The sequence below is a fragment of the Sorex araneus genome, chromosome 5 (assembly GCF_027595985.1).
Source record: "Sorex araneus isolate mSorAra2 chromosome 5, mSorAra2.pri, whole genome shotgun sequence".
NCBI classification, from domain to species: domain Eukaryota; kingdom Metazoa; phylum Chordata; class Mammalia; order Eulipotyphla; family Soricidae; genus Sorex; species Sorex araneus.
Genome location: NC_073306.1, coordinates 99086523 through 99114226, shown reverse-complemented (window position 1 = coordinate 99114226; position 27704 = coordinate 99086523). Strand labels below are relative to the sequence as shown.

Below are 27704 nucleotides of genomic sequence, written 5' to 3'. Positions count from 1 at the left end.
GTTGGAGATGCAACTATACAAATTCTACAAATAGAGTATATGTACTTTTCAACACAACCCCAAAAATTAATATCCCCATGTCAAAAGTTCAATATTTTAGAGGCACTGCCAATACCAAATTTTTTTTTTTTTTGGTTTTTGGGTCACACCCGGCGATGCACAGGGGTTACTCCTGGCTCTGCACTCAGGAATTATTCCTGGCAATGCTCGGGGGACCATATGAGATGTTGGGATTTGAACCCGGGTCAGCCGTGTGCAAGGCAAACGCCCTACCGGCTGTGCTATCACTCCAGCCCCCCAAATTTTTTTGAATGAATAAAAACTTTAAAGTCATGGGGCTGGAGCAATAGTACTGGAGTTCGACCCAAGGCATCCCATATGGTCTCCTGAGTACCACCAGAAGTAATTTCTGAGTACAGAGCTAGAAGTAACCCCTGAGCATTGTCAGGTATAGCCCCAAACAAAATACCCTTGAAAGTCAGTCTAAGAGTAAATTGTCAAACTTTTTAAATTCCAGGCACTATGATTTACAATACTGTTATTCATACTAATTCATGCACAACACACCCCAGTACCATACCATCAACCAGAGTTATCACTTCACCCCATGACTCTCCCGTGTCCTCTTGCCACCGTGTCCCACTTCCTGCAGTTGTGGGGTAGTTCCTACCGAAGACCAATCAGTCCTCAGCGTCTGCTGAGGCATTTGTCACTGGGCATTTGTTACTCCCTCCTATGCTTCTCTATACCCACATGAGAGATCATTCTGTGTCTAATTCTGTGTCTATCACTCTCTGATAGACTGAGTTTAGTCAACACCATGTTCTCCAGATCTATCCACAAAGCAAAAGCTATCACAATTATGACATTTTGCTAGAAACATTACAGTAGCACTTAATAATTAATTCAGAATCTCCTTCATTTTAAACTTGCAATTTGAGGCCAAAGCAATAGTACAGCAGGTAAGACACTTGCCTTACACACACAGCTGACCCAGGTTTGATTCCCAGCATCGCATATGGTCCCCAAGCACCACGAGCAGTGATCCCTGAGTGTAGAGCTAGGAGTAACTCCTGAGCACCACCAGGTATAGCCCAAAGGCAAAATACAAAACAAAAAAAAACTTGCAATTGATGGAATATGCTTTATTTTTAAAATGCGAAAGGTACTTTACTGAAGCAAATAAAAGGACCAAAGAACTGGTGTTGCAATATGCACCTATGGGGCCAGAGAAATCATAAAGCAGATACGGCATTTGCCTTGCACACACCCAAAATAGGTTCGATTCCCAGCACCCCATATGGTGCCGTGAGCACCACCAGGGATTGATTCCTGAGTGCAGAGCCAGGAGTAGCCCCTGAGCATCAACAGGTGTGGCTCAAAAACCTAATAATAATAATAACAATAATGATGATGTACCAGATATCCCCCTACTCCCAGCTTTATATTTCAGACACTGGAGACCAGTGCGCTCCAATTCAGTTGTACCCCATACTTCTTCACTACAAACAGCTTGGTGTTTAGGAAAGGTACGCAATGTTGGGGACTGAACCTAGAACTCCCTGTGCAAAGCATTATATTTAAAATGTAATTTCAACTTTTAATCTCATAAAAAAAATTTTTAATCAGTCTTTTCTTCCTATCAAGAGTTCAAAAGCCACATGTAATCTTATATTTACCACCTCTCAGATCAGACTTTTTTTTTTCTTTTTGGGTCACACCTGGCGATGCTCAGGGGTTACTCCTGGCTCTGCACTCAGGAATTATTCCTGGCGATGCTCAGGGTTCGGGGGACCATATGGGATGCTGGGAATCAAACCCGCATACAAGGCGAACACCCTATCCACTGCACTATTGCTCCAGCCCCTACAAATGCTTTTAAACTCCAAGAGATCCCCTCATGCAGAGGAGGGCCAGAAAGAGGTTAAGCAAGTCATACTACACTTGATGTAAGTAGCTGCAAACTATTCTCACTGTAAACTGTGCTCGCTTCCTCCAACATGTAAGCTTCTCATCCCCTCACTCCAGTTTCCTAACTGCTACTCCGGAAAGCAGACTACAGAGCTCAATGCCTGGACAAAACTGTTAGAGAAGAGAATTTACAGCTATAAAACCAGTAACAGTTCTCGTAACAAGTGAAGAGGACTTTTGTTAATGAAAGAAACTGAGACTCTAATGAGGGATCTAAACTGATAACATGTTACTCAATCTAACCCCAGAGGACCAGTATTTTAACTGGATTACCATGACTGTCAAGAAACCCAAGATTCAGAGACCGGCCAAGAATGTAGAAGCTGATTGTCTTCAACTTAAAACTCTTTCACCAGCAGTGAATGAAAGTACCTGTTGAACTGCATTATATTCACTAATAAATAATGCACGTTAAAAAACTTTTATACCAGTTTACATAATAAATACTTTTGATATCTTGATTGCCTGGGGAATGATTCAGTAAGTAAAGTAAGTAAGTATATGGGTAAGACATGAGTTCAATCCCCATGTCCTCCACTTATGAATATATGCTCGTAGCTCTGCCAGCTGAAGCTCCTGGCACCACAACCTAATGTGTAAGCACTATAATCAGTTATGAGTATAATCTTTTCTCATCAAAACAATAGCAAAAAAAAAAGGGGGGAGAAGGGTCGATGAGCTAGTACAAGAGTTAGACTGCAGCAAGACAAGGTACATGCCTCACCTGGGTTAAACCACTTGGGGGTGCAGCCCTAGAGGCCCCCACACAGTACTAAAGTGGGACCATGTGGTCCTCAGGATTGCAGGGCCCAAACAGCCCCACATCCTAGAGCCCCAGACTGAACCTAAACCTCGGCCCAGTTAACCAATAATTGCTGGAAGTGGTCCCTCTACCCCTAGCCCCTGAGCCCATCCCTCCACTTGGAAGGTCCCATAAATTATTTTTGAGATTTTTCATATCTCATTTTATTTCAGGGGACCATGTGGGATGCTGGGAATTGAACCCGTTTGGCCGCGTGCAAGGTAAACGCCCTACCCACTGTACTATCACTCCAGCCCCTAATATCTCATTTTAAATTTCACTCCCAGATTACTAGGAAAACTACAAATTTAACATTTGTAACACGTTGTTTCTCTTTTGTAAACTATATATATTCCCATTATGTGTACATCTTATTGCCAACATCTACATCATCGGTTATAAATTTTTCAGCTCATTTCCTTTTACATTTTTAAGCAGTAAACAAGTGGATTCAGGTCTCATCTAACATTTGGTTTTTTGAAATACTTTGAATGGCCTAGCGTGATTGCACAGGTATTTGGGGGGCTTGAGTCATAACAGAGTTTAAGCCTTACACACAGTCAACCCTGGTTTTATCCCCAGCAACGTCTTTGGCCCCCTGAGTCCCTCTGGAAGTGCTCCCCAAACAGAAAACCAGAAGCCCAAAACACTACCAGCTGTGACCCAACCCCCCCACGCACCAATAACAACTATAACAACACCTTTGAAAGGCCACGACTGACCTGAATGCTTTCTATCCTACAAATATACATTTTGAACATGGAAATTCAAGTATAGTACTAAAATCTTGTCTATGTCTCAAAATAATTTCAGTGTTACCTATAATCCTTCAGGAGGTTTTTTGGAGGTTGGTTTTGGATTTTTGTTTGGTTTGGTTCTAGGGCCACACCCAGCAGTGCTCAGGAGCTATTTTTGGCTTGGTAGTTGGGAAACTGAAAACTGTTTTGTTTTATTAACTTACCAAAAAAAAATGTACATTAATATATTCTTGGCTGACTTTTTTCCATTTTTTCCCTTAATTTTGAAAGAAATGAAAGTGTATCAGGCAACCTAATAACCACAACTAAGCGAATATACAATTATTTGTGAATGTTTATGTACAGAATATATATTAAGATTTCTGAAATAACTCAGGATTAACAAATTGCAGTTCTATTTTTTTAAACACACACATACACACAACCAAACACACTCACACAATTACCTTGCAAATAATCTGCGAGGTCTCCACCATTGCAATACTATAGAAAAGAAAAAGTAATTATAATAAGGAAATTGAAGTTTTTTTTTAAATTTATTTATTTTTAATTAGTGAATCACCGTGAGGGTACAGTTACAAATTTATACATTTTTGTGCTCATGTTTCCCTCATACAAAGTTCGAGAACCCATCCCTTCACCAGTGCCCATTCTCTACCACCAGTAAACCCAGCATCCCTCCCACCTCCCCAGTCCCATCTCCCCCCACCCCACCCCGCCACTGTGGCAGGGTATTCCCTTCTGTTCTCTCTCTCTAATTAGGTGGTGTGGTTTGCTATAAAGGTGTTGAGTGGCCATTGTGTTCGGTCTCTAGTCTACATTCGGCACGCATCACCCTTCCCCCACATGGCCTCCGACCACATTTTACTTGGTGTTCCCTTCTCTGAATTGCCCTCTCCCCAGAATGTGAGGCCAGCCTCCAAGCCATGGAGCCAACCTCCTGGTACTTATTTCTACCATTCTTGGGTGTTAGTCTCCTACTCTGTTATTCTATATTCCACAGATGAGTGCAATCTTTCTATGTCTGTCTTTCTCTTTCTGACTCATTTCACTTAGCATGATACTTTCCATGCTGATCCATTTATATGCAAAATTCATGACCTCATTTTTCCTAACAGCTGCATAGTATTCCATTGTATAGATGTACCAAAGTTTCTTCAACCAGTCATCTGTTCTAGGGCACTCGGGTTTTTTCCAGATTCTGGCTATTGTAAACAGTGCTGCGATGAACATATAAGTGCAGATGTCATTTCTACTATACTTTTTTGCTTCTCTGGGATATATTCCCAGAAGTGGTATTGCTGGGTCAAATGGGAGCTCAACTTCTAATTTCTTAAGAATCGTCCATATTGTGGAAATTGAAGATTCAATATAATCTTGGGGTCAGAAAGATAATGCAGGGGGCCTTGCACACGGCCAATGTAGGTTTGATTCCTGACACCCTATTTGGTCCCCCAAGCCCTGGCTCTAAACTCAGTTGTAAGCCCTGAGTACCACCAAGTGTGTGGCCCAAAAACAAACAAATTAATGCAATCCACAATCAGTTCATTTTAAGTGAAAGAGCACTTGTACATAAATAAATCAAGTGTGAAGAACACAATTAAATAAAAAGTTTTAATTTTATATTTCTTGTAAAGAGCTAAATCCTGAATCAACTTTTTAAAATAATTCAAAATTTTAATTAAGTCTACTTACCATTTTAAAGTTCATATTAAAAGCAATTGAAATAAATAAAACAGAAGCTTGGAGGGCCGGGGATATGACTCAGTGGTAGAGTGCATGCTTCAGCTGTGTGGGGCCTGGGTTTAACCCGACACCAAACAGAGGTTTGTATGGTAACACCTACCTCCATCACCAGAAAGACAGAGTTGGGTAATTCCTGAAAAATAAATATTTAAGATCATTTAAATGATAGAAAAAATTATTGCAATTTTTAAATGATAGTTAACAAAAACACCATATAAACATAAATACTAAATCTTGTAGGTTATTAGCTTACATTATCTTTCTGCACATTTGATATTTTCATTACTAATAAAGTAAAATGAGGCCAGGGAATGGCTCATGGTAGAGTGCATTCTTTCCATATACGAGGGCCTATGCTTAATCCCTGGTACCAAAAGTAAATGAAACAAAATCACACTATTCATTTTTTCCTCTACACTTTGGGCTACACTCAGTGATGCTCAGGGATCACTCCTGGTACTCAGAGGACCATATGGGGTGCCAGGGATCAAAGTGGGATGAGTCAAGTGCAAGGCTTATGCCTTTACTCTGTCCCCCCCTCACCCTCCCTTTCCCTCTGTCTCCTCTCCCCCCACCACCTCAGCATCCTATATAGATGTCAAGCCCACCAGGAGTGATCCCTAAGTACAGAGCCAGGAGTAAGCCCTGAACACAGCTGGGTGTATCCCAAAAACAAACAAATAAACAGCAACTGAGGCCACATGATAGTAAAGCAGGTGAGGCATTTGCCTTTCAAGTCACTGACCTGGGCTCGATATGCATCATCCCATATGGTCCCCTGAGCACTGCCAGGATCCCTAAGCACACAGCCAGGATTAAATCCTGAGCATAGCAGATATGGCCCATGAACAAAAAATAAATAGCAACTGGTACTGGAGCCACAGTGTAAGAAGCAAGGCACTCGCCTTGCATGCTGCAGGCCCAGATTCAATCTCCCGATCATTCCCGATGGTTCCCTGAGCACTATTAGGAGTGATCCCTAAGCACAATGCCAGGAGTAAACCCTGAGTAATGCCAGTACGTGATGCAAAAAAAAAAAAAAAAAAATGTTTTAGTTTAAAACGTAACATTGGGGCCAAGATGGAGAAAGTGCAGTCTCCCCACCTCCTCCAGATGGAATCAATGAGCTTCTACTAACATGGCTCTGGTATGCGGGGACCAGGAAGGACTATTTCTCCAAACCGCATGGGGGCACTGGAACTGGGAAGCTCCATCCCAACTCCCAACCCACCCCTGACCCCAGAAGGCACACCCTCAACCCGCCCCCGGCGCCATCTTGGTGCACTCAGCAGTGAAGAATCCTGGCCAGTGGGCACCACGCACTGGAGAATGCTCCGGACCCCAGACCGAGCTGATAACACCAAGGTGCCCCAGATAGAGAAGGTGCAGTCTCCCCACCTCCTCCAAAAAAATCCGACACTGAGCTTCTAATAACATGGCTCCGTTAAGTGGGGACCAGGACTATTTCTCCAAACTGTGCGGCCTCAAAAGACCTTTCCTGATATACAAAAAAAGTTCAGGAACAGCTCCTTTGCCCCTGAAGGGCCATGATCCCAGAGGCACACAAACCAATCTCAGAACGCAGCAGCTGCTGGCAGAAATGCTCCTGGACTGTGAACTATGCTACAGCCCTGTGCCGCCCCTGGAGGGGTTTTTGTCCCTCGGCCTTTTCCCCTTTGCGGCAGCATAGCGACCGCCACCTTTCAGAGCCAACTGGACAGAGAGGTAGGAGCTTGCAGTGATGGGGCGCACAGGAAATCTCGCAATGGGGGAGGGCGGAACCAGCCCTGCTCCCCGCCCAAACGGGACCCCAAGCAACTACCCATGAACAGCTCCTCCGCTCCTGAACGGCCATGATCCCAGAGGCACACAAACCAATTCAGAACACAGAAGCAGCTGGCAGAAATACCTCTAGACTTAATTACTAAAATACTAGAATTCCAAAACCTTGCAGCCGCTGTCTCGGCCATGCGAACATCATATGCTCTTCTTTATCAGCAATAGAAAACAAATGATCTAATGATGCCTTTTCAGCAGGTCTGATTGTTGGGGGGGAATTCCAAATAATAATAGTGGGTTTTCTTTTGAAAATTGAATGTAATCAAAGCAAAGAGAAAGTAAAGTGAAAATCATCTGTCACATAGGCAGGGTGCAGGGTGGGATGGGGGGGGTATACTGGGGTTCTTGGTGGTGGAACATGAGCACTGGTGAAGTGATGGGTGTTTTATCATTGTATGACTGAGACTTAAACCTGAAAGCTTTGTAACTGTTCTTCTCACAGTGATTCAATAAAAAATAAAAAATATTAATAAAAAAAGAATAAAAAATAACATTGGGGCCAGAGCAATAGTACAGCAGGTAGGGCATTTGCCTTACACATGGCTGACCCAAGTTTGACCCCGGCATCCCATATGGTCCCCCAAGCACTGCCTGTAGTACTTCCTGAGTGCAGAGCCAAGAGTAACCCCTGAGCATCGCTGGGTGTGACCCAAAAAAGCAAAAAATAAATAACAATTGTCTTATCAACATCTTAAATTCAAAGTGTTTTATAGTACCATTTTTCATAGAAAACACAAGGAAGGAGAGAACAATACGGGAGAAAGGGAGCTCCCAAATGTGGTTTCAAGAACCAGAGCACCAGAATTGTTATTGGCACACAAAGCGATAATTAAAGAAATTAAAAGTAGGAATTAAAAATGGTTAAAACAATTTATCAACAGTTTATGACAACTGCGCCTAATAATAAAGCTCTAAACATTTGTAGGTCCTTTTTAAATCTCCCTTTTACAACAGTTCATTTCAAATTAAATTTAATAAAAGTAGCAGTTCACACAGCTAGTAAAAGAATTTGGGGGACCATATCTAGCTATGTTCAGGATTTATTCCTGGTCCTATGTTCATGGATCACTCCAGGAGGGCTCAGGGACCACATGGGGTGCTAGGAAATCATGCAAGGCCAGGACCCTACCAACTGTACCATCTCTCTGACACAATATAAAAATTTAATGATATCTCTCAACAGATAGTCTGGAATACTTCCACATAGTATGGATTCATATAAGAGAGTGCCACAAATAAGTTTACCATGATCACCAACAGTCTAGATGAAACAACTCAAGAATTAAAATAATGATGGGGCAAGAGCGATAGAGTACAGCAGGTTGGGCATTTGTCTTGCACACGGTCAACCCAAGTTCAATTCTCAGCACACCATGTGGTCCCCCACGCCCACCAGGAGTGATTCCTGAGCCTACATAGAGCCAGGAGCAAGTTCTGAGCACTGCTGCTTGTGGCCCAAAAACAAACAAAAGAAAGAACAGAAAAATGTCCTCTAAGAATTTTACTCCATTTGTGTCCAGATATGACTCTGAAGTGTGACATTATCCCCAGGGAAAAAGGAACGTTAGAAATAATAGCAATGTCTTCTGCGCTCTACTATGGAAAGAGCAGCCAGTTCGCCAAAGTGGCGCCACATGCATAGAAAGTAACTGCGAGGGGTCACATCCCTGAACCACCTCCCACACCTGTGAGCTCATGGACCGGTACTGCTCCAAATCTCAAAAGAGATCAACCAGATGCCAAAAATTCTTCGCATATCCACACATGGCTGAGATACCCGGAGAGGGTGGGCCCTGGGCTGGCCCACCCAAACAGAGCCCTGGCAAAATGGCCACCATGCCTCTAGCCAGGCTCCACTGTCTCATGTCTCAGGACCAAGGTCTCACACATAAGGTAACCTGCTGAAAATTCAGGCATGCAGGTCTTTGTGACTGAAATCACCAGGCCTTCTTGGGGGTGGGACAGACTACTTCCCCCCATCTCCCTGTACTTGCAGAAGCCCTAGCAGTCAAGTCCACATCTCAAAGCTGTTGCCCAGTTAAAAATTTAACTCCAGTTAAAAAATCTGGACTTCCTGGAGCTTCTCCAAACTCTACGACACTGATAATGCAGTAGAAGCACTCCAGATTAGATGAGATATAACACAGAAGGTTATCAATCTCAACTAACTAGTAACACAGAAGGGTTAACTTATAACAACACTTAGTACTCCCTCATACAAGGACTTAATGTCTCCATGGTGAGATACAATTTACACTAACTTTCTTCTAAGAAAATATTTATTGATCCTTCTGTCAGCATCTTATTGATAACAAGCAATATAAAATAAATTACTATGGGTCTGCTATGGGGGCTCGAGGAGTGACTGGGAAAACTGGAGACAATGGTGAAGGGAGGACGATAATGGTGGTTGGAATACTGTCTGCCATAACATCATCATAAACAACTTTGCAAACCAGTATCAACAGAAAGTGTAGGAACTTCCAGAAGAAAAAGCCAGGTACGCAGGAGTCGGGACTGAAGACTCCAGGCCACATGGCAGCAGCGGGGATGGTTTATCCCTCCCGTCTCTCCACCCTGTCTCCCCACCCCTCAGGGTCCTGGCTGTCATGCCCACGAACTGTCTCTGGGCCATACTAAGCACTCACCAACCTTGAGCCAGAGACCCAGCAATGAATCCCAGAAGACAGCAGCTCACCAGAGATCTCTGTAGACCCCGTGCTCAGCCGATTTCACGGAGGCTCCTCAGTGGAGCAGATGTCCCAGCTCCGCCCACTCCAGATGAACCCTCACTGGCCACAAACTTCCAGAAAATGAACCCAGGTATGCAGGAGCAGGGACTGAAGACTCCAGGTCACATGTTTGTCCCTCTTGTCTCCCCACACGCCCCCCCTCCCCCCAGTCCCGGCTGTCACAAGCACCAACTGCCTCCATGCCATATTTAAGCTTATCACTGGCCTTGGTCCAGAGACTCCAAATGAATCTCAAACTGGATGAGCTCCCTACAGAGATGTCTCTGGACCCCAACCATTTACAATTGTAGAATTCCAGGAGTGACCTCTCATGATAGTCATAATAAGCAATAGAAAATAAACTATCTAGCATTTGCCCCTGGCAGGCAGGCAGGCTTGAACGGTAGTGGGAAAATTTGAAATAATGGTGGTGGAATTGGTGTTGAAATATTGAATGTAATCAATTAATATGAACAACTTTATGAAAATAAAGTTTAAAAATTAAGAAAAAGTAGAAAGTGTAGGGAGAAAATTTTACATAAGTAGGCCTCAACTATTTAAAGTCCAAAACATATTAGCACAGAATTTCTTTTAAAGTCTTATTAAAGAAAGGTAAGGCATGATTACTACCACAGTAAGATACAAATATGAAATAAAATTTAGTACAATACACTTCAGATTTCAGAGTTGAGAACTTTACTTATGTAAATGAGAGTAAGCATTATATTGTATTAAAAGATTTTCCTTATTTACGTAGGTTAAAATCATATATCAATCACAAATTGGCTCTTACTGATTTACTTTCTGTTCATTGTATTTACCATCTCTTAAAGTTTTGCTGGAACCAGTACTGTAAAATAAATTTGCTATGTCCCTAAGAGCACAGACTGGAGGTGGAGGCAACTGGGGACACAGGTGGAGGGAAGAAGCTCACACTGGCAGTGTTGGAATACTATATGCCTGAAATAACTGTATAATGGGCAACTTTTTAAATCATGTTGGTTTTTTTCTTTTGTTTTGTTTTGTTTGCTTTTGGGATCACACCCGGCAATGCACAGGGGTTACTCCTGGCTCTGCACTCAGGAATTACCCCTGGAGGTGCTCAGGGGACCATCTGAGATTCTGGGAATCGAACCCGGGTTGGCCGCGTGCAAGGCAAATGCCCCACCCGCTGTGCTATTGCTCCAGCCCCTAAATCATGTTGTTTTTAATCAAATTCTTTTTAAAAAGCCATACTTTAAGACTGAAATAGACACCTGGTCTGCTGGTTTCCCAGCTCCAACCCCTGGCACCACGTACAAGACTCCCCAGAGTCAGGAGCAACCCCTGAGCACAGAGCCAGGACTAAGCCGGGACAGGCCGTAAGCACAACAGAGTGTGGCCCAAATCTCTCTGCACTCCAATGAAAGTCACATAGCTAAAAGGAAGACAGAGAAGTGAAGACTCAGGGGAAAAAGAGTCTAGAAACAGATACAGAGGGTCACTAACTTATGACAAAGAAGAAACTAGAGTATAGACAGGAAATGGGCAACCATCAATACACAACAAAGGCGAGGCCAGGTGACAAAACAGCAGAGAAGGCCCTGCCTTCACTCTGCACACCCCCAGCATCTCATACGATCACCCGAGCACCATCAGGAGTGATTTCTGAGTGCAGAGCCTGGAGTAACCTAAGCATTGCCGGTATGGCCCACAAATCCAAAACTAAACAAATTATACTGAATACATGACAAAGGACTTAGCACTCATTTATAAAACTAAATGAGTTTCGACACCCTCCAACACCACATACAAAAATTATTTCTAAAAATAAAGAAAGAAAGATCATTTCCAAAAAGGCTGGGCCAGTCAGCATTTCTACCAACAATGAATGAGAGTACCTTTCTCCCAGCATCTGCACCAGCAAAATTCTTGAAATGGAAAACAATATGGGCATTCCTCAAAAAGCTAGTAATTTAACTTCCATATGACCCAGCACCTTCTGGGAATACTCTGGGGCCCAAAACACACAGCAGAAACACCATCTGCACTTCTATGTTCTTTGCAGCAGTATTCACAATAGCCAGATTCTGAAACCATCTGAGTGCCCAAGAACAGATGACTGGATGAAGAAACTATGGTACATCTCCACAATGAAATACCATGCAGCTACCAGGAAAAATGAAATTATGAAATGTGTTTATACATAGATGGACATGGAGAGTATCATGATAGGTGAAATGAGTCAGAAGGAGAGGGACAGACATAAAATGATTGCACTCTTTTGCAAGATATAAAAACACAGTATAAGACTATTACCCGAGGGCAATAGAAATGAGGATCAGGAGGACAGCCCTGTGGCTGGAAGCTTGTCACAAGTGAGGGAAAGGGGGAGAGACCAGTTAGGATAGAGAAGAGACCACTATAACAATGACAGCTGGAAATGATCACTCTGGACAAGAACTGAGTGCTGAAAGTAGGCAAAAGGATACACATGGTAACCTTACAGTACCTGTACCACAAACCATAACGACCAAAAGAGAGAGAAAGAGTGAAAAAGACAGAGAGGGAGAGAAAGAGGGGGGAGAGAGAGAGAGAGAGAGAGAGAGAGAGAGAGAGAAGTGTCTGCCATAGAAGCAGAATGGAGGGGCTAGAGTGATAGTACAGAGGGTAGGGCGTTTGCCTTGCACGGGGCTGACCTGGGTTCGATTCCCAGCATCCCATATAGTCCCCCAGCACCGCCAGGAGTAATTCTTGAGTGCAGAGCCAGGAGTAACCCCTGTGCACTGCTGGGTGTGACCCAGAAAGCAAAAAAAAAAAAAAAAAAAAAAAAAAAAACACAGGAGAAGCAGAATGGAGGTACTGAGTAGAAAAAGGGAAACTGGAGACATTGGTGGTGGGAAATGTACTGGTGAAGGGACAGGTGTTGGAACATTGTATGACTGAAAATCCACTCATGGACAACTTTGTAATTTTATCTCATGGTGATTAATTAAAAAAAAAAATTTTTTTGATCATTTCTAGGACCTGGAATGACAGGATAGAGAATAAGGTGCTTGCTTTATACACACCCAACTCAGCTTCAATCCTGCTGGGTGTGGCACCCAAACTAACCAAAATTTTAAAAATTATTTCAGGTAGTTATGGACTTAAATGTTAATGATAAAACAATAAAGACTTCCAGGGAAGAGTGGTACCATAGACTAGCCGAGGATTTAGTTTAGTGGCAGAGTGGATGTGTTATATGCATGAGGCTCTGGTTTCAACCAAAACTAAACAAAAAACATAAGATGAGTACCTTCATGATTCTCATTTAGGTAAAATATTCTTAAATATGACATAAAAGCACTAAATACAAAACAAACAATAAACTGGACTTTAAACAGTGACTGTAATCAAAATTAAATTTTTTTCATCAAAGTAAACCATTAAAATAGTAAAAAGATTCGTGCCAGAAAGTACAGCAGGTAAAGCACTTGCCTTGCACGTGACTAACCCACATTCAATACCCAGCACCCCATATGGTTCCCTGAGCTAGTCAGGAGTAAGCCCTCCTGGTATGGACCATCAGAAAAGAAAAAAGTAAAAAGGCAGAGTGGAGGGACTAAATTTGGGGCTACACCCAGCCATGCTCAGCAGGACTTAACTCCTCACTAAGCTTAGGGATCACTCCTGGTGGGGCTCAGGGACCATACGGGATACGAGGTGGCAGAAATTAAGAGGTTAACTATGTGCAACTCAAGTGACTCATCCTCTGTACTATCATTCCAGCCCCAAGAGCAGGACTACTGAGAGACAGCTATGTGATAAAGGATATACAACACATACATGCCCTTCATGTGTGAGAACTTTGGTGCAATCCAAGCACTGCCAAAAGAAAAAGAGGCAGTACAGGATAAATAATTTACAACACATAAGAAAAGACGCATGCACTCAACACCTTTATTGCAAACCACAACACCTAATCAGAGAGAGAGAACAAAAGGGAATTCCCTGCCATAGTGGCAGGGTGGGGTGGGGGGAGACGGGACTGGGGAGGGGGGGAGGGATGTTGGGTTTACTGGTGGTGGAGAATGGGCACTGGTGAAGGGATGGGTTATCGAACTTTGTATGGGGGAAACATGAGCACAAAGATGTATGGATCTGTAACTGTACCCTCACGATGACTCTCTAAAAATAAACTAATAAAAAAAATTAAAAAAAAAAAATTGCACAATAAAAAAAAAAGAAAAGACACATGTCCCCAATATGTAAAAAGCTCTTATTAAAAACAAAAAGAATGCAACAGTAGAACAGCTAGAAATTTCTGTAGAATTTTGTTTCTGAGCAACTTCTGATTATAACCCTGGGGATCACTCTGTTGGAGTGACTCTGGGGTGCTAGACACTGAACCCAGGTTTCCTACATGTAAAGCAAGCACTCTAGCCCACAACAATCTCCCCAGCCCAGCACACAAAGATATTCAAATTACTAATAAGCTAGCAAAAGATGCTCAACTCAGTAGTCATTAGGAAGTGTTAATTAATATCATAACAAGACACCTCATCAGAATGCAAAAACTGGAGGCCAGAGTGATAGTACAGTGGGCAGGGAATTTGCCTTGCATGCGTCCAACCCAGGTTCAATCCCCAGCATCCTATATGGTCCCCTGAGCATCACCAAGAGTAACTCGAATGCAGAGCCAGGAGGAACCCCTGAGCATCGCCAGGTTTGACTCCCTCACCCCCCCCACCAAAAAAAAAAAAAATTGTTAAATGTCAGCAAGGATGTGGAGCAATTTGGACAATCAAGCTGGTATCCGAAAGTAAACTGACACTGCCAGTGTCTCCTAAAGCTGGGCCTATGCACTACCCAGAATACAGAAATTCCTCTTTTATTCATTAGTCCTCGCAAGATCCATTTCAAATCAAGAACTGATGAATGAAGTGAGGAAGCAAAGGAGAAACCAGAGTAACAAGTCATTTTAATAGCTCACACCTAGACTCTTAACTCAAGGAGGCACTATTGGGGGGAATATAAAGAAACATTAAAAGGCATCCTTGACATAAATGCTGAATCTGTAGTAAAAACCTGCCTTGCAAACATGAGATTGAGTTCAGTCCCTCATGTGACCTATATGCAGAGCAGGTTCTGTCTGTGCCTGGCAAACGGTTGAGATCCTTGACTGTACAAGTGACTTCTCGCCACAACCAGGTATGCATGAAACCATAACTAAAAAGATGCAACCACAGCCAGAAATGCAACCCCCTGGTAAAAACTGTAACAACGAAATTCTCAAGAACCACCACTGGAACGTGACCCCTGGAGAACACAACCACATATGCAAGAACCACAAGTACTGCAGAACCCCTGGTGTCTCAACAACAGCTGCCAAGTGAGGGAAAGGGGGGAAATATATACTTAAAAATCTAAAATATACAGTCAATAAAGTGAGAAGTCACATTTGTTCTTAGAAACACTGAATACGGGTCTGTGGATGAATGTCAGTAGTACAGCATACAACTCGCAAATGTGAAGCTGTATATTAGAAGTGATTTCCACAGCGATTTCTTCTGGAAAGGGAAATAATAAAGAGCAGCACATGTATCCAGGCATCACTTTCAGCTGACATACTTTACTGCTAGGCCATCTGAATTGATCTTCCACTGAGAGTCTTTGCAACTTAAGAGGGACTGGAAAGACAGTAAGGTGCTTTCCTTGCCAATGGCTGGCCTGGTTCGATCCCCGACACCAAATATGATCCACGGAGCCCAGCCAGGAGGGATCCCTGAGCAGACTCGCAAATAAGCCCTGAGCACCACCAGGTATGGCCCAAAACCCAAGGGGGGGAAAAAAGGCAATTATGTTTTATACCTAAAACTAATGTTATATGCAAATTATGCCATAATTTTAAATTAAAAAAATAAAAGCAAGTGAAAATTAAAATAACAGTTGATTTTAAGCAAATAAACAAGTGAATTAAAAGTGAATTCTAAAAGTCAGACAAATGGGCATAGCAGCCTGATACCAGGCTTCAGGTATATCAGGCTTCCTGATACCCCAAGATTGCTGCTGTGCCTCTGGCCAGACCCCAACAAAGTGACCACGTTTCCCAAGAAATTAAATGACAAAAAGTTAGGTATATAAGGAGCCATGCCCATAAACCATCTCTGGCTACAAGGTCATTTATTGGCCTTGCTTCAGAGACCCATAAATCTTGAAAGAGATCAAGTCGAAGTTAATCCTGGACCCATGCAAGGCTGAAGAGACTGGGGTAAAATGGATGGGGGGCGGGGAGCAGGTCAGCCTGGAGCCCATCCAAGCAGATGGCAGCCACTTGCTTCCACAACCTACAACCACCACCATGTCCCCAGGTGGACTCCACCATCTCAAGACAGACCTACTGAGAAACAATCTGCCGAAAATTCAGGTATGCAAGTTTTGTGACTAAAATCTAAAATCTCCAGGCTTTCTCATGGTTGGGCTGGGCTACCTCCCCCAACCTCCATTATTCCAGAAGCCTCAGCAGTCACATCCACACCCCAAAGCTGCCACTCAGTTAAAAGAGCTACTGCAGCCTTATCTTCCTGATAAAAATACTGAATGCCCTCAACAACGGTGACATCTTTGTACTATCCTGTAAACCACAGTGCACAAAAGGAGAGAGAGAAAGAAGAAAAGTGCCAGACATAAAGGCAGGTTGGGAGGGGAATAATGGGGGATGGGGGAGGGAAACAGGGGTCATTGTTGGTGGGAAATGTACACCAGTGGACAAATGGGTGTTGGATCATTTTATGACTGAAACCAAATTACGAACAGCTACGCATGGTTGAGCTCATGGATATTCAATAAAAAGGGTTTTTTTTTTTAAATAAAAATAAAAGTCAGATGGGGGGGCAATCTCCCAGACCAAGAGAACAGTGGGTAAGGCACTTGCCTTGCACTCTGTGAACCTGGGTTCAACCCCCCAAATCCCATATGGTCCCCCAGGGCACCACCAGGAATGATTCCTGAGTGCAGAGCCAGGAGTAACCTCTGAGCATCATTGGGTGTATCCGCCCTCAAAAAAAAAAAAAAAAGTCTGATGGTATAAATAGGCTAAACATATGCTCAGCAACAGAAACAGGGAAACACTAAGTAACCAACTAACAGCAAAGGAGATATTAAAGCAAAATGCCTGACTCCTCTAAAACCCTGGCCCATGTTCTCTGCTGTATTTCCTAATTCAGTCTCCACCCTTCAGAATGGAGGGGTTAAATCATATGGAAAAGAAACACCATTCCGTAACCCTCAAACTTACACAAGACAAACTCATGGCAACCTAGGAGTAAACAGAGCTGGATGATCATCCCCACAGGGATGGTGTAAACAAGGAAACTGGCTTATTAGACATGCTAAATTGATTCTGATACAGTTAAAGCCAGACAGCAGGCCCCAAATGGAATCCCATCATAAAGCCCACATTAGCAAACAAAGTTAATACCTTCAACACTTCCAGAAATGTAACCTTTAACTCGGAAAGCTTGAATTTCCTAGTTTGCATAAGTGAAGTAATCTGCCTGAAAGATTTCCTCATCCTAAAGCCGGCAGGTAATCAGGTAAAGGGTCCCCCCGGCAATAAGTTTCAGAAAGTAATAAAACCAAGAAAGGGGTCTAGAAAGAAGTTACCTTGCCCTGACCCAGGCTATTAGAGACCAGCTCAACAGACCTAGAACCCAGTTCGAACTCAGAGACAGGAGCCCTGTATGGAGACAAGTAGCAAGAAATTAGGCCTGATAAAAGACTCCAAATTTCTCCTTGACATCATTCTCACAGCTGACTCTTAGAAACCCCCAAAATCAACTTTGCAACAGTCAGAAGTCTATCGCACTCTGGAATCACTTGCTTGCACCCAAGCTGGGGTGTGATGCTTTTCCTGTACCTTGTGCGGTTCTCCCATTTCTCATCCAAGCTCGAATTCTCTCTGAGCTTCTTTCCTTTCCTTTTTAACAAAATCTCCTAAGTCCACTGTTTGTCTCTTCCTTAAGTTCCTTTCTGTGAGTCTACATATACCTGGGAAACCTGGGTAAAGGTTGGGACTGAGTTTTCTTTCCCTGCAAAAAAAAAAGAAAAAAATCAAACCCTCAACCCTGCCTGAGACCACAGATTCCAAAAATTGCAGGAAGTAGGGAAACAGAGACTTTGGATTTGTTTATTTTGTTTTGGGGCCACACTTGGCGATGCTTAGGGTAGCGGGTACCAGAATCTAACCCAATTTGCTGTGTGCACGGCAAGCACCCTACTACCTTTCTCTATGGTCGTGAATTTTAGTATTTTTAACAACAGAAAAACTGTGCTCTAATTTCAGGTTTTCATATTGTTATTTAGATCACATTCTAAAAACCCTAGTGATGCAAAGTATAAAATATGAAAACTAGTTCTAGCTCACTGAACTGACACAAATTTACGGGCTTATAAAAAAACTCTTTTTCTTAATCTGAATAATACCAATAAAAGTTTCAAATATGTTGAAGATTTTAGTGGTATCATTAAAAAGTACTAGAGTGGTATATAGCGAACACTAAAAATTTCATATATATTCGGAATACCTATGTGATGACGCGATTTTTATTTGAGGTCACACTTGGGGATACAACCCCCAGGTCAGTGCTTTGGGCATGAGGTGGCGCCAGAAGTGGACCATCAGCACACAAACCAAACATGCCAGCCCAAGTCATCTCCCCATCCTTAAGGTGGGGTTTTTAGTAATATTCAGGGACTAGAGATCAAAGAGATTAAAGGGCTTGACTTATACAACCAACCCAGTTCAATCCCCAGCACCACAAGTGGGTTCCTGAGCACCACCAAGAGTTCCCCTTGGAGAGCACCATGCTAAGTGAAAACAATCAGAAGGAGAGGGACAGACATAGGAGGACTGCACTCAGTTGTGGAGTATAAAATAACACAAAGGGAGACTAACACCTAAAGATAGTAAAGACAAGGGCCAAGAGGATGGCTCCACAGCTTGGAAGCCGGTCTCACATGCTGGGGGAAAAGGCAGCTGGGATAAAGAAAGTACTAAGTAAATGATGGTTGAAGGGCTCATTCGGGATAGTACATGCGTGCTGAAAGTAGACCAAGGACCAAATATGATGGCCGCTTAGTACCCACCCAAAAGAAGAGAGTAAGAGGGAATGTCCCTGCCACAGAGGCAGTGGGTGGGAAGGGGTGGGGGTGGCGGGAGTGATACTGGGAACATTGGTGGTGGAGAATGGACACTGGTGGAGGGATGGGTGCTCAATCATTGTATGACTGAAATGTAATCATGAAAGTTTGTAGCCTGAAACTGTATCTCACAGTGATTCAGTTTAAAAAAAAAAAAAAAAAAAGGTCTCATTGAGCACAAAGCCCGGTCCAATCCCCACACTAGATGGTCACCTAAGCACTAAACCAGAAATAGTCCCAAAGCCAAAAATAAACAAATAAAAAGATAAAATTCTACTTAAGACAAAACAAAGTATCAATAAAACTAATGAACAACTTTATACCACTGCTGGAGAACCTAAAAGACTGGACAAATGTTTAAAACCTATAACCTCCCAAGATTAAATCAGGAGTAAACAGAAAAAAAAAAAAAAAACAATAGGAAACTGGCATAAGTAATCAAAATTCTACCCAAACAAAATCCCAGGACCAGATGGTTTACTATCAAACCTTCAAAAATGACCTACTAAGGGCTGGGGATGTGGTTCAGTATTAGACACTTGCCCCACATGTGCTCAAGTGGGCTTAAGTCCCAGAATCACTAAAAATATATATTTAATATCTAATAAAATTATATCTTATTTATAAATTATATTATCGTGTTAATTATGTTTTTATAAATATAAATATATTTATAAATATATTAAGCAGACGCCATTGGGACAGATGGAGACGTTACTGGTGCCCACTTAAGCAAAAAGATGAGCAACGGGACAACAAGTGATTTATGTTTAATATATAACATATATATAATTTTTCTAAAGTGATGACCTTTTGCCTATCACTTACACTATTCAAAAACAAGAAGAAAACAGATTACTTCCAAGCACTTAGTTGTTACTGCTGTCACTGCTGCTGGGGCACACCCCTCAGTGCTCAGTGACCATGCAGATCTGGAGAGCAAACTCAGGCTTCCTACATAAAATGTGTGTGCTGCAGCTTTTGAGCTACCTTTTCCTCAAACACTTTTTATGAGACAAATATTACCTAAAGCAAACATGGCCATCATACAAAGAAACAAAACTGCACAATAAAAAAAAATAAATATAGATGCAAAGATCATCAACAAGTGTAACAAAATACATGCAATAGAGGTCCTACTAAATGGCCAAACAGGACTTATTTGGGAGATGCAAGAATAGCTCACCATATTAATTAATGTAATATGCCACACACCAACAAAAGGAAAGCTAAAAACCACATAATCATATCCATAGTTGCAAAGTAAACTTTTGAAAAGATTCAACATTCCTTCAAGGCACACACATCAAGAAAAGAACAGAGGTCAGGGATCGAGTTCAGCAGCCAAACGTTTGGCTGGCACCACTAATAACCTGGATTTGATCCCTAGCACTGGCAAAAACAGAACAAAATTTCTTTTTTAAAAAAAAGGGCCAGAGAGATAGTACAGAAGGTAAGCACTTGCTTTGCATGCGTCTGACCTAGATTCACCCAAGCCCTGCCAGGAGTGATCCCTGAACAGAGCTAGGAGTAAGCCCTTAGCACTGCTGGGTTTGGCTCAACTACCTCCCCACCACCACCACCAACAACAAAAAAAAACCTGAACAAAATGGAGGGGTTAGAAGGACCTCAACATAAAAATGCCAAATAATGTCAAAAGCCACACTAACATCATACTCAATGGCAAAAACTGAAATTTTCCCTCCTAGATTTGGCATTAAGACAAGGATATCCACTACTACTCAACATATTTAACATAATATTTGAAGTTCAAGCCACATCTTTTAAATAAGAAAGACAAATAAATAAAAGGGACCAATATTAGAAAGGAAGTGAAACTATAAGTACAGATGACATGAGAAAGAAAACCCACAAACTTCACTAGACAACAGAAAGTTCCAGTGTTATTTTGAAAGTATTCACCAAGAGAAGAATACTATTGAAATTTGTATACAACCACAAAAAAACTGAACAGTCAAAGCAATCCTGAGGGGTGAAATGGGAGACATCATTATTTCCCAACTTTAATACAAACCTATGGTAACCAAAACAGTATGGTCAGGATAAAAACATACACGGAACAATAAAGAGAATTGAGAATCTAAAAATGAACACCTATATATGACCAGGCATGACAAAGAAAGCAAAGAGCATAAACGGAGAAAGGAAAATCTCTTCAACAGATGGCAATAGGAAAAAACTAGACAGACACCCAGCAAAGAGACAGAGCTGGGTGGCCATCTCACACCATGCACAAAAGTGAAGTCGACTGGAGTAAAGATTTTTATGTTAGACCCAAAACCATAAAATAGAGGGAAAATCAGGCAAAACACTTCATGTTGTTGGCTTCACTGGTGCTTTCAGAGAGTACCCTACTGGGAAAGAAAACAGAAAGAAGGGATGAGCCACGGTGACAGTACAACGGGTTCAGCACATGCTCCGCATTGAAGGGGCCCAGGCCGAGACAACCTTCCCTCCCTAGAAGAACCAGTAGTAGTCCCTGGGCAGTGCCAGAGGGGGCCCAAATTCCCCCCTCAAAGAAAAAAATTTAAAAAGTGGGATTATATCAAACTAAAGCTTCCCACACAGCAAGACAAACTACCATTAAATGAAAGATATCCAGTTTAATGTCAGAAAATGTCAGTGCAGCATACATCTGGTAGAGGATTAATAAAAAGAACAACAAAAAATTCATCAAAGAATTAGGAGAACTGAGCACCAAAAACACCATGTAATCCCATCGACGGCCAACATCCGGAGACTATAAAACCAAGTTCCCGGAAGCACGTGGCCACTTTGCGGCCTCAAGACATCTTATTGCCTAGTTCTCCCTCTCAGAGAGCATAGCAAGCTACCAAGAGTTTCCTGCCTGCATGAGAGAGCCTGGCAAGCTTTCCATGGCGTATTCATATGCCAAAACCAGTAACAATGATGGGTTTCATTCCCCTGACCCTGAAAGAGCCTCCAATGCGGCACCATTGGGAAGAGCGAGTGAAGAGAGACTGCTAAAATCTCAGGGCTAGGATGAATGGAAACATTACTGAGACCACTCAAGAAAATCGACAATCAACGGGGGGGGGGGGGGGGAGGGGGGGGATGATGATGATGATGATGATGATGATGATGATGATGATGATGATGATGATGATGATGAAGAACACCAAAAAAGAGCTGCACTTACAACCCAGTGGGCTGGTATGTGTAGAGCCACGCCTGGCGGTGCCAGAGTTCCAAAACTGATTGGTCTCTCCTGGAAGGTGTGTGCTTTAGCCCCTGTCCCTCAGCCCCTTGATGGGGAGCTTTTATTTTATTTTGATTTGGGGGTCACACCAGCCCCTCTCAGGCTTACTCCTGCAATAGTCAGATCATGTAGGACTGGAGCGATAGCACAGTGGGTAGGGCGTTTGCTTTGCATGCAGCCAACCTGGGTTCAATTCCTTCGTCCCTCGGAGAGCCTGGCAAGCTACCGAGAGTATCCCGCCTACACGGCAGAGCCTGGCAAACCACCTGTGGCATATTCGATATGCCGAAAATAGTAACAACAAGTCTCACAACAAAGACGTTACTGGTGCCTGCTCGAATAAATTGATGAACAATGGGACAACAGTGCAACAGTGCAGTGCTACTTACAATTAGTGAAACAAATCAAAACAATGACTTAACTGCAATAGTCTATGTTAAAAAAAAAAAAGTCAGAGATAAGCACTCAGGTATGTGGTTAAAAGAGGGACCCTCCTGGCTAGAAGGACAGTGCAGCGGTTAAGGCATGCCTAGCATCTGACTGACTCAGTGTGACTTGAGTACAGACTGGAAGTGGCCCCAAACACTGAAAAAGGAACTTCTTTCGCTGTCTGTGGGTTATATAAATTGCTCCACCCCTACAAAAAAACATATGATCTAGAAATCCAACTCCCAGATGTAAATATTCAAATAATACAAAAACAGAGACTGGAGCAATAGTATAGTGGGAAGGGCTTTTCCTTGTACACAGCTTACTTGGGTTCAAGCCCCAAGCTCACAGCCAGGATTAACCCCTGAGCACCATTGAGCGTGGCCTAAAATAAATACGTGAAAATCAAAGAACACAAAAACAATCATTCTGAAAGATACTGTATTGGGCTCGAGTGATATTACATCAGGTAGCTTGCAGTGTACACACTCAACCCGGGTTAGATCCCAGGGACCACATATGGTCTCCTGAGGCCAACCAGGAGTGATCCTTGAGCAAAGAGCCAGGAGTGAGCCCTGAACACTACTGGGTGTGACCCAAAAACCAAACAAAAATCAAACAAAGACAGTACATATTCACTGCAGTGTTGTTTACTAGAGTGACAGTATTGTGGGTAGGGCATTTATCTTGCACATAGCCAACCCAGGTTTGATCCCCTAGTCTGAGCACCGTCAGCAGCGATTCCTGAGTATAGAGCCAGGAGTAAGCCCTGAGTATCACAAGCTGTGCCCCCTACCTAAAAAAAAAAAAATTTTTTTTAAGGAGGAAATATTATCAGTCACATACCCAGAACAGTTCACACTATAAGTGAAGTGAAATCTGCGTCTGCTACCCCTTCAATAGCTTTCAGGAAAAAAAAGAAAACGAAAAAACAAAATCAATAATTCTTCAGATTCCCAGGATCTCACTGGGTGATCCTGAGATTTGAAGCATTTTTCTTGTTGTTTTTTTTTTCTTTTTGGGTCACACCCAGTGATGCTCAGGAGTTGCTCCTGGTTTTGCACTCAGGAACTACCCCTGGCAGTGCTCAGGTAACCATATGGGATGCTGGGAATCGAACCCGGGTCGGCCGCGCGTGCAGGGCAAACGCCCTACCCGCTGTGCTATCGCTCCAGCCCCATTTGAAGCAGTTTTCTAAAATATAACATGAGCCCTAAATAAAAGCCAACTACTTCATTCAGGGCTCTGCCCAAAAAGGCAGTAATTGTCTTCAATGTTGAGCTTTTCAAAAGAACTTCCAAGAATAATTTTAACTATACTGAACTGCTGCCTTGGAAAATAACTCAGGGGCAGAGAGGGCACTCAATGGGCTGAGTGCATGATGTGCAGGAGGCCAGGCTCACTCCCAGGCACTCCATGGTCCCCTGAACACCACCAGGAGCAACCTCTGACCATGAGATCAAGTAGCTCCTGAGCACCACCAAATGTGGGCTGAAAACCAAAAAAACAAAGAAAATAACTCAGAATCCAGTCTATCCACCAACAAAATATATAGCTCTACTGTATGCTAAGGTATACCACATACATATCAGTGATAAATATACCATTTCTTCATTTTAATTAGTTTTACTTTCTAGTATCTCTACAATCAACAAATAAGAAAAGCTAATTTTCTTTTTCTTTTTGGGTCACACCTGGCGATGCACAGGGGTTATTCCTGACTCATGCATTCAGGAATTACTCCTGGCGGTGCTCAGGGGACCATATAGGATGCTGGGAATCGAACCCAGGTCTGCAGCATGCAAGGCAAATGCCCTACCCGCTGTGCTATTGCTCCAGCCCCAGAAAAGCTAATTTTTAAATACTGCACAATACGTATCCTTTACATATCACTAAAATGCCAGATGTGTTATCAATGTTCCTGTACTAGAGTGAAAGACAGAGACAGAGAGACAGGGGTAGGGGAGTAGGGGGGGATTTGGGACATTGGTAATGGGATATGTACACTGGTGAAGGGATGGGTTGAAGGGATGGGTGTTGGAAATTATATGACTGAAGTCCAATCACGAACAATTTTGGAACTGTGTATCTCACTGTGATTCAATTAATAAATTTTAAAAAATTTTAATTAAAAGTAAATAAATCCATGACAAAAATTCTTACAATTTTAAAAAATGTTCCTAAAACTAGATCTAAAACTATATTATTGCAATGTACCTTATAGTTAACAAGTTTACTCAAACTATACATTTTGTTTTACCCTACTGCACTATGGACTGGAGCAATAGCACAGCAGGAAGGGTGTTTGCCTTGCAGGCGGCCGACCCAGGTTCGATTCCTCCATCTCTCCTGGAGAGCCCGGCAAGCTACCCAGAGTATCCTGCCCACACAGGAGAGCCCCAAAAGCTACCTGTGACATATTCGATATGCCAGAAACAGTAACAAGTCTCACTATGGAGACGTTACTGGTGCCCACTCGAGCAAATCGACGAACGAGAACAGTGCTACAATGCAGTGCTACTGTACTATGCTATTTTAAACATATTATTCAAGGAACATAACTTTTCAAAAGGTAATTTTCTACTTCTATCAGACTCACTTAAATTTGTACAAAACAAGAAAAATAAGTTCTTTATTAATAAACATGCACAATTTTTTTAACTCAATGTGAGGTACCTGAACGTCATAGAGTGCTACGATATTTTCATGCTGAAGTTCCTGTTAAGGAAATTGAAAATGTAAAATATTGATATTTGTTCTCATAATTTTAATAAGTTACAGGCAAATAAGATCATTTTATATGCAGACACAAACATTACTTCCACCACACAGTATTTCTATTACTTGCAACAATTTAGTATACCAAGGAGTAAGAAATGTGCCTCATCAGACTTCACATGAGACCTAAATACTTTTTTTCACCACCACATTTTTTACATTCTTATGTAGCAGTCAGGCACTTACTTGCACACAGCCAACCCAGGTTCAATCCCCAGCACTAAATATGTCCCCCCTACTTATGCCCCATCTCCCCCCTTGGAAAAGTACTAGTGACCCAAAAACACCATTCTCAGGTAAGCGGTGTGGCTCAGTGGTAATCACACTTCCACATGCCTTGCTTGAAAGACGGCCTGGATTTAATACCCAGTACCAAAAAACAAAAAAGGAATCACAAAAAAAATAACTTTCTTCAAGGGATGATAGGATACCAATTGACCTAAACCTCCTAAAATTATATGTGAAAGAGGTCAACAGGAGAAAGAGGAATAAGTTTTTTCCAATAAATAATGCAACTTAAAACGTGCCAGGCTCTGTAGTCACTTCCATGTTGACTAAGTGCCACAAATCTGTTCTTAAAGTTTCCAGGACTCAATGTTTTGAAAGATTAAGAAAAAATGAGCGCAACAGGTGAAAACGCTCAAACTTAGGTCCAACTACAAAACTGCAAAGGATTTTGTCATGCAATAAACATAAATTCCAACTGAGTAAAAAAAAAAAATCACAAACATACCTTTAAGATTTTAATTTCCTTCCCAAGCAGTATTTGTGATTTTGACAAGTTCTTTTTATTAATACTTTTAATAGCTACCTCCCAGTCCGTTTTCTGAAAAGGAAAAGGTGTTTTAAAAGTGTTACTCCTATAGTTTTTCACAGAAGTAATTCATCAGAAAAAAAAAAAATCTTCAAGGAGACAGATGCTATAAGTAAACTGAACAGGGGTGGGGTTGGGAGGTTTCATCTGAACTCCCGGTAGGAGGAAGATTTCATAAATCTCGATGTAAAGAGCTCACATCCCACAGCAGTCATTAAAATAAGTAGGCGGCTCATTTACTAGCGGGAAAAGAACATAGTTTATAACGGTTAGAAAGTTACCAAGAAATGCGGCTAATAAACCGGCAGGTGGTATCGTTGACTGAAAACAGTACCTGAGGCTTGGCAGGACGAGCCTGCTTGACTGAGCTACTGGAACAAACAGGGGACGCGGCAGCGGAGCCGCCCGGAGCACGCAGCCCGAGGACTCCGCTGCCAACCCTGGTGTCCGCTCCCGCGCGCCGGGGCCTTCGGGTTCCAAAACCTCGCGTGACCCGTTTGACCAAAGAAAGGAACAGACTGACCCTGCGCGGCCAGCGGCTCCTCGGGGACCGTCTTCCAGGAAACTGGGGACGGGACGGGGCTCGCGGGGCGTTGACGGGCCAATCCGGCCAACGCGGGCGGCAGTCCCGGCCGCAGGGCCAGGCCACCGGGAGCCGGGCTGTCTGCGGCCCTGCGCCAGCGGCCTCGGGGGACAGGGCACGCCGGGGCCCGGCTTCGGAAGGCAGGACACGCCGGCGCCCGGCTTCGGGACACAGGACACTCCGGCGCCCGGCTTCGGGGGACAGGACACGCCGGCGCCCGGCTTCGCGGGACAGGGCACGCCAGGGCCCGGCCTCGGAAGACGGGGCACGCTGGCGCCCGGCTTCGCGGGACAGGACGCTCCAGCGCACCGCGGTCCTCAGCGGACGGGACACGCCGGGGCCGGGCCTCGGGGACGCGGGTGGCCGCCGCGGGCGCAGCAGCTGAGGCCCCGGCGGCCCGCCCGGGAGGAGGCGCGCTGCCCGCTCAGGCCCCGGGGCGCGCGGCGGGGCTCACCTGGCGATGCCGCCCCCGGAAGACCACAGCGAAGGCCCCGTGTCCCACGAGGTCCCGCTTGCTGTACTCGAAGTCGCCCACCGCCTCCATGGCGAGCCGGGCGGGCGGGGCTCAGCGCCGCGGGGTCCCCGCTCCCGAGCGCGCCCGCGGCCCAGCGCACCGGGGCGGCCACGGCCCCGGGCCCGGGCGGGCGCGCATGCCAGGGGCCGGCGAGACGGGCGGCTAGGCGGCGCGCAGGCCCGGCCCGGCGGCCGCGGGTGCCGGCGAAACGGCGCGGCCGCCTCAAAGCGCGCGCCCGGCAGCGCCGCGGGCCCGCCCCGCCCCGCCCCGCCCCGCCCGAGCCGCCGCGCCCCGCGCACGCGCCCGCCCGGCCCGCCGCCCGCGACGTCAGCGTG

General features: G+C 43.7%; 1 protein-coding gene across 4 annotated transcripts in view; it reads right to left on the bottom strand.

Moving 5' to 3' along the window:
- The window catches only part of ULK2 (unc-51 like autophagy activating kinase 2), a 134186-nt gene extending 106685 nt beyond the window's left edge, over nt 1–27501 (bottom strand). For 2 of the 4 annotated variants that reach the window (XM_055137982.1, XM_055137983.1), the window contains exons 1-5: nt 27310–27501; nt 26192–26284; nt 25357–25398; nt 5378–5410; nt 3978–4014 (exon numbers count right to left, since the gene is read on the bottom strand). In XM_055137982.1, coding sequence (XP_054993957.1) covers nt 3978–4014; nt 5378–5410; nt 25357–25398; nt 26192–26284; nt 27310–27399 — 295 coding nt within the window. In that variant the 5' untranslated portion in view covers nt 27400–27501. Of the gene's footprint in view, nt 1–3977; nt 4015–5377; nt 5411–17727; nt 17819–25356; nt 25399–26191; nt 26285–27309 lie in introns of those variants that run through there. The other 2 variants (XM_055137984.1, XM_055137985.1) reach the window with 2 other exon arrangements.
- Nucleotides 27502–27704: the final 203 nt, after the last annotated feature.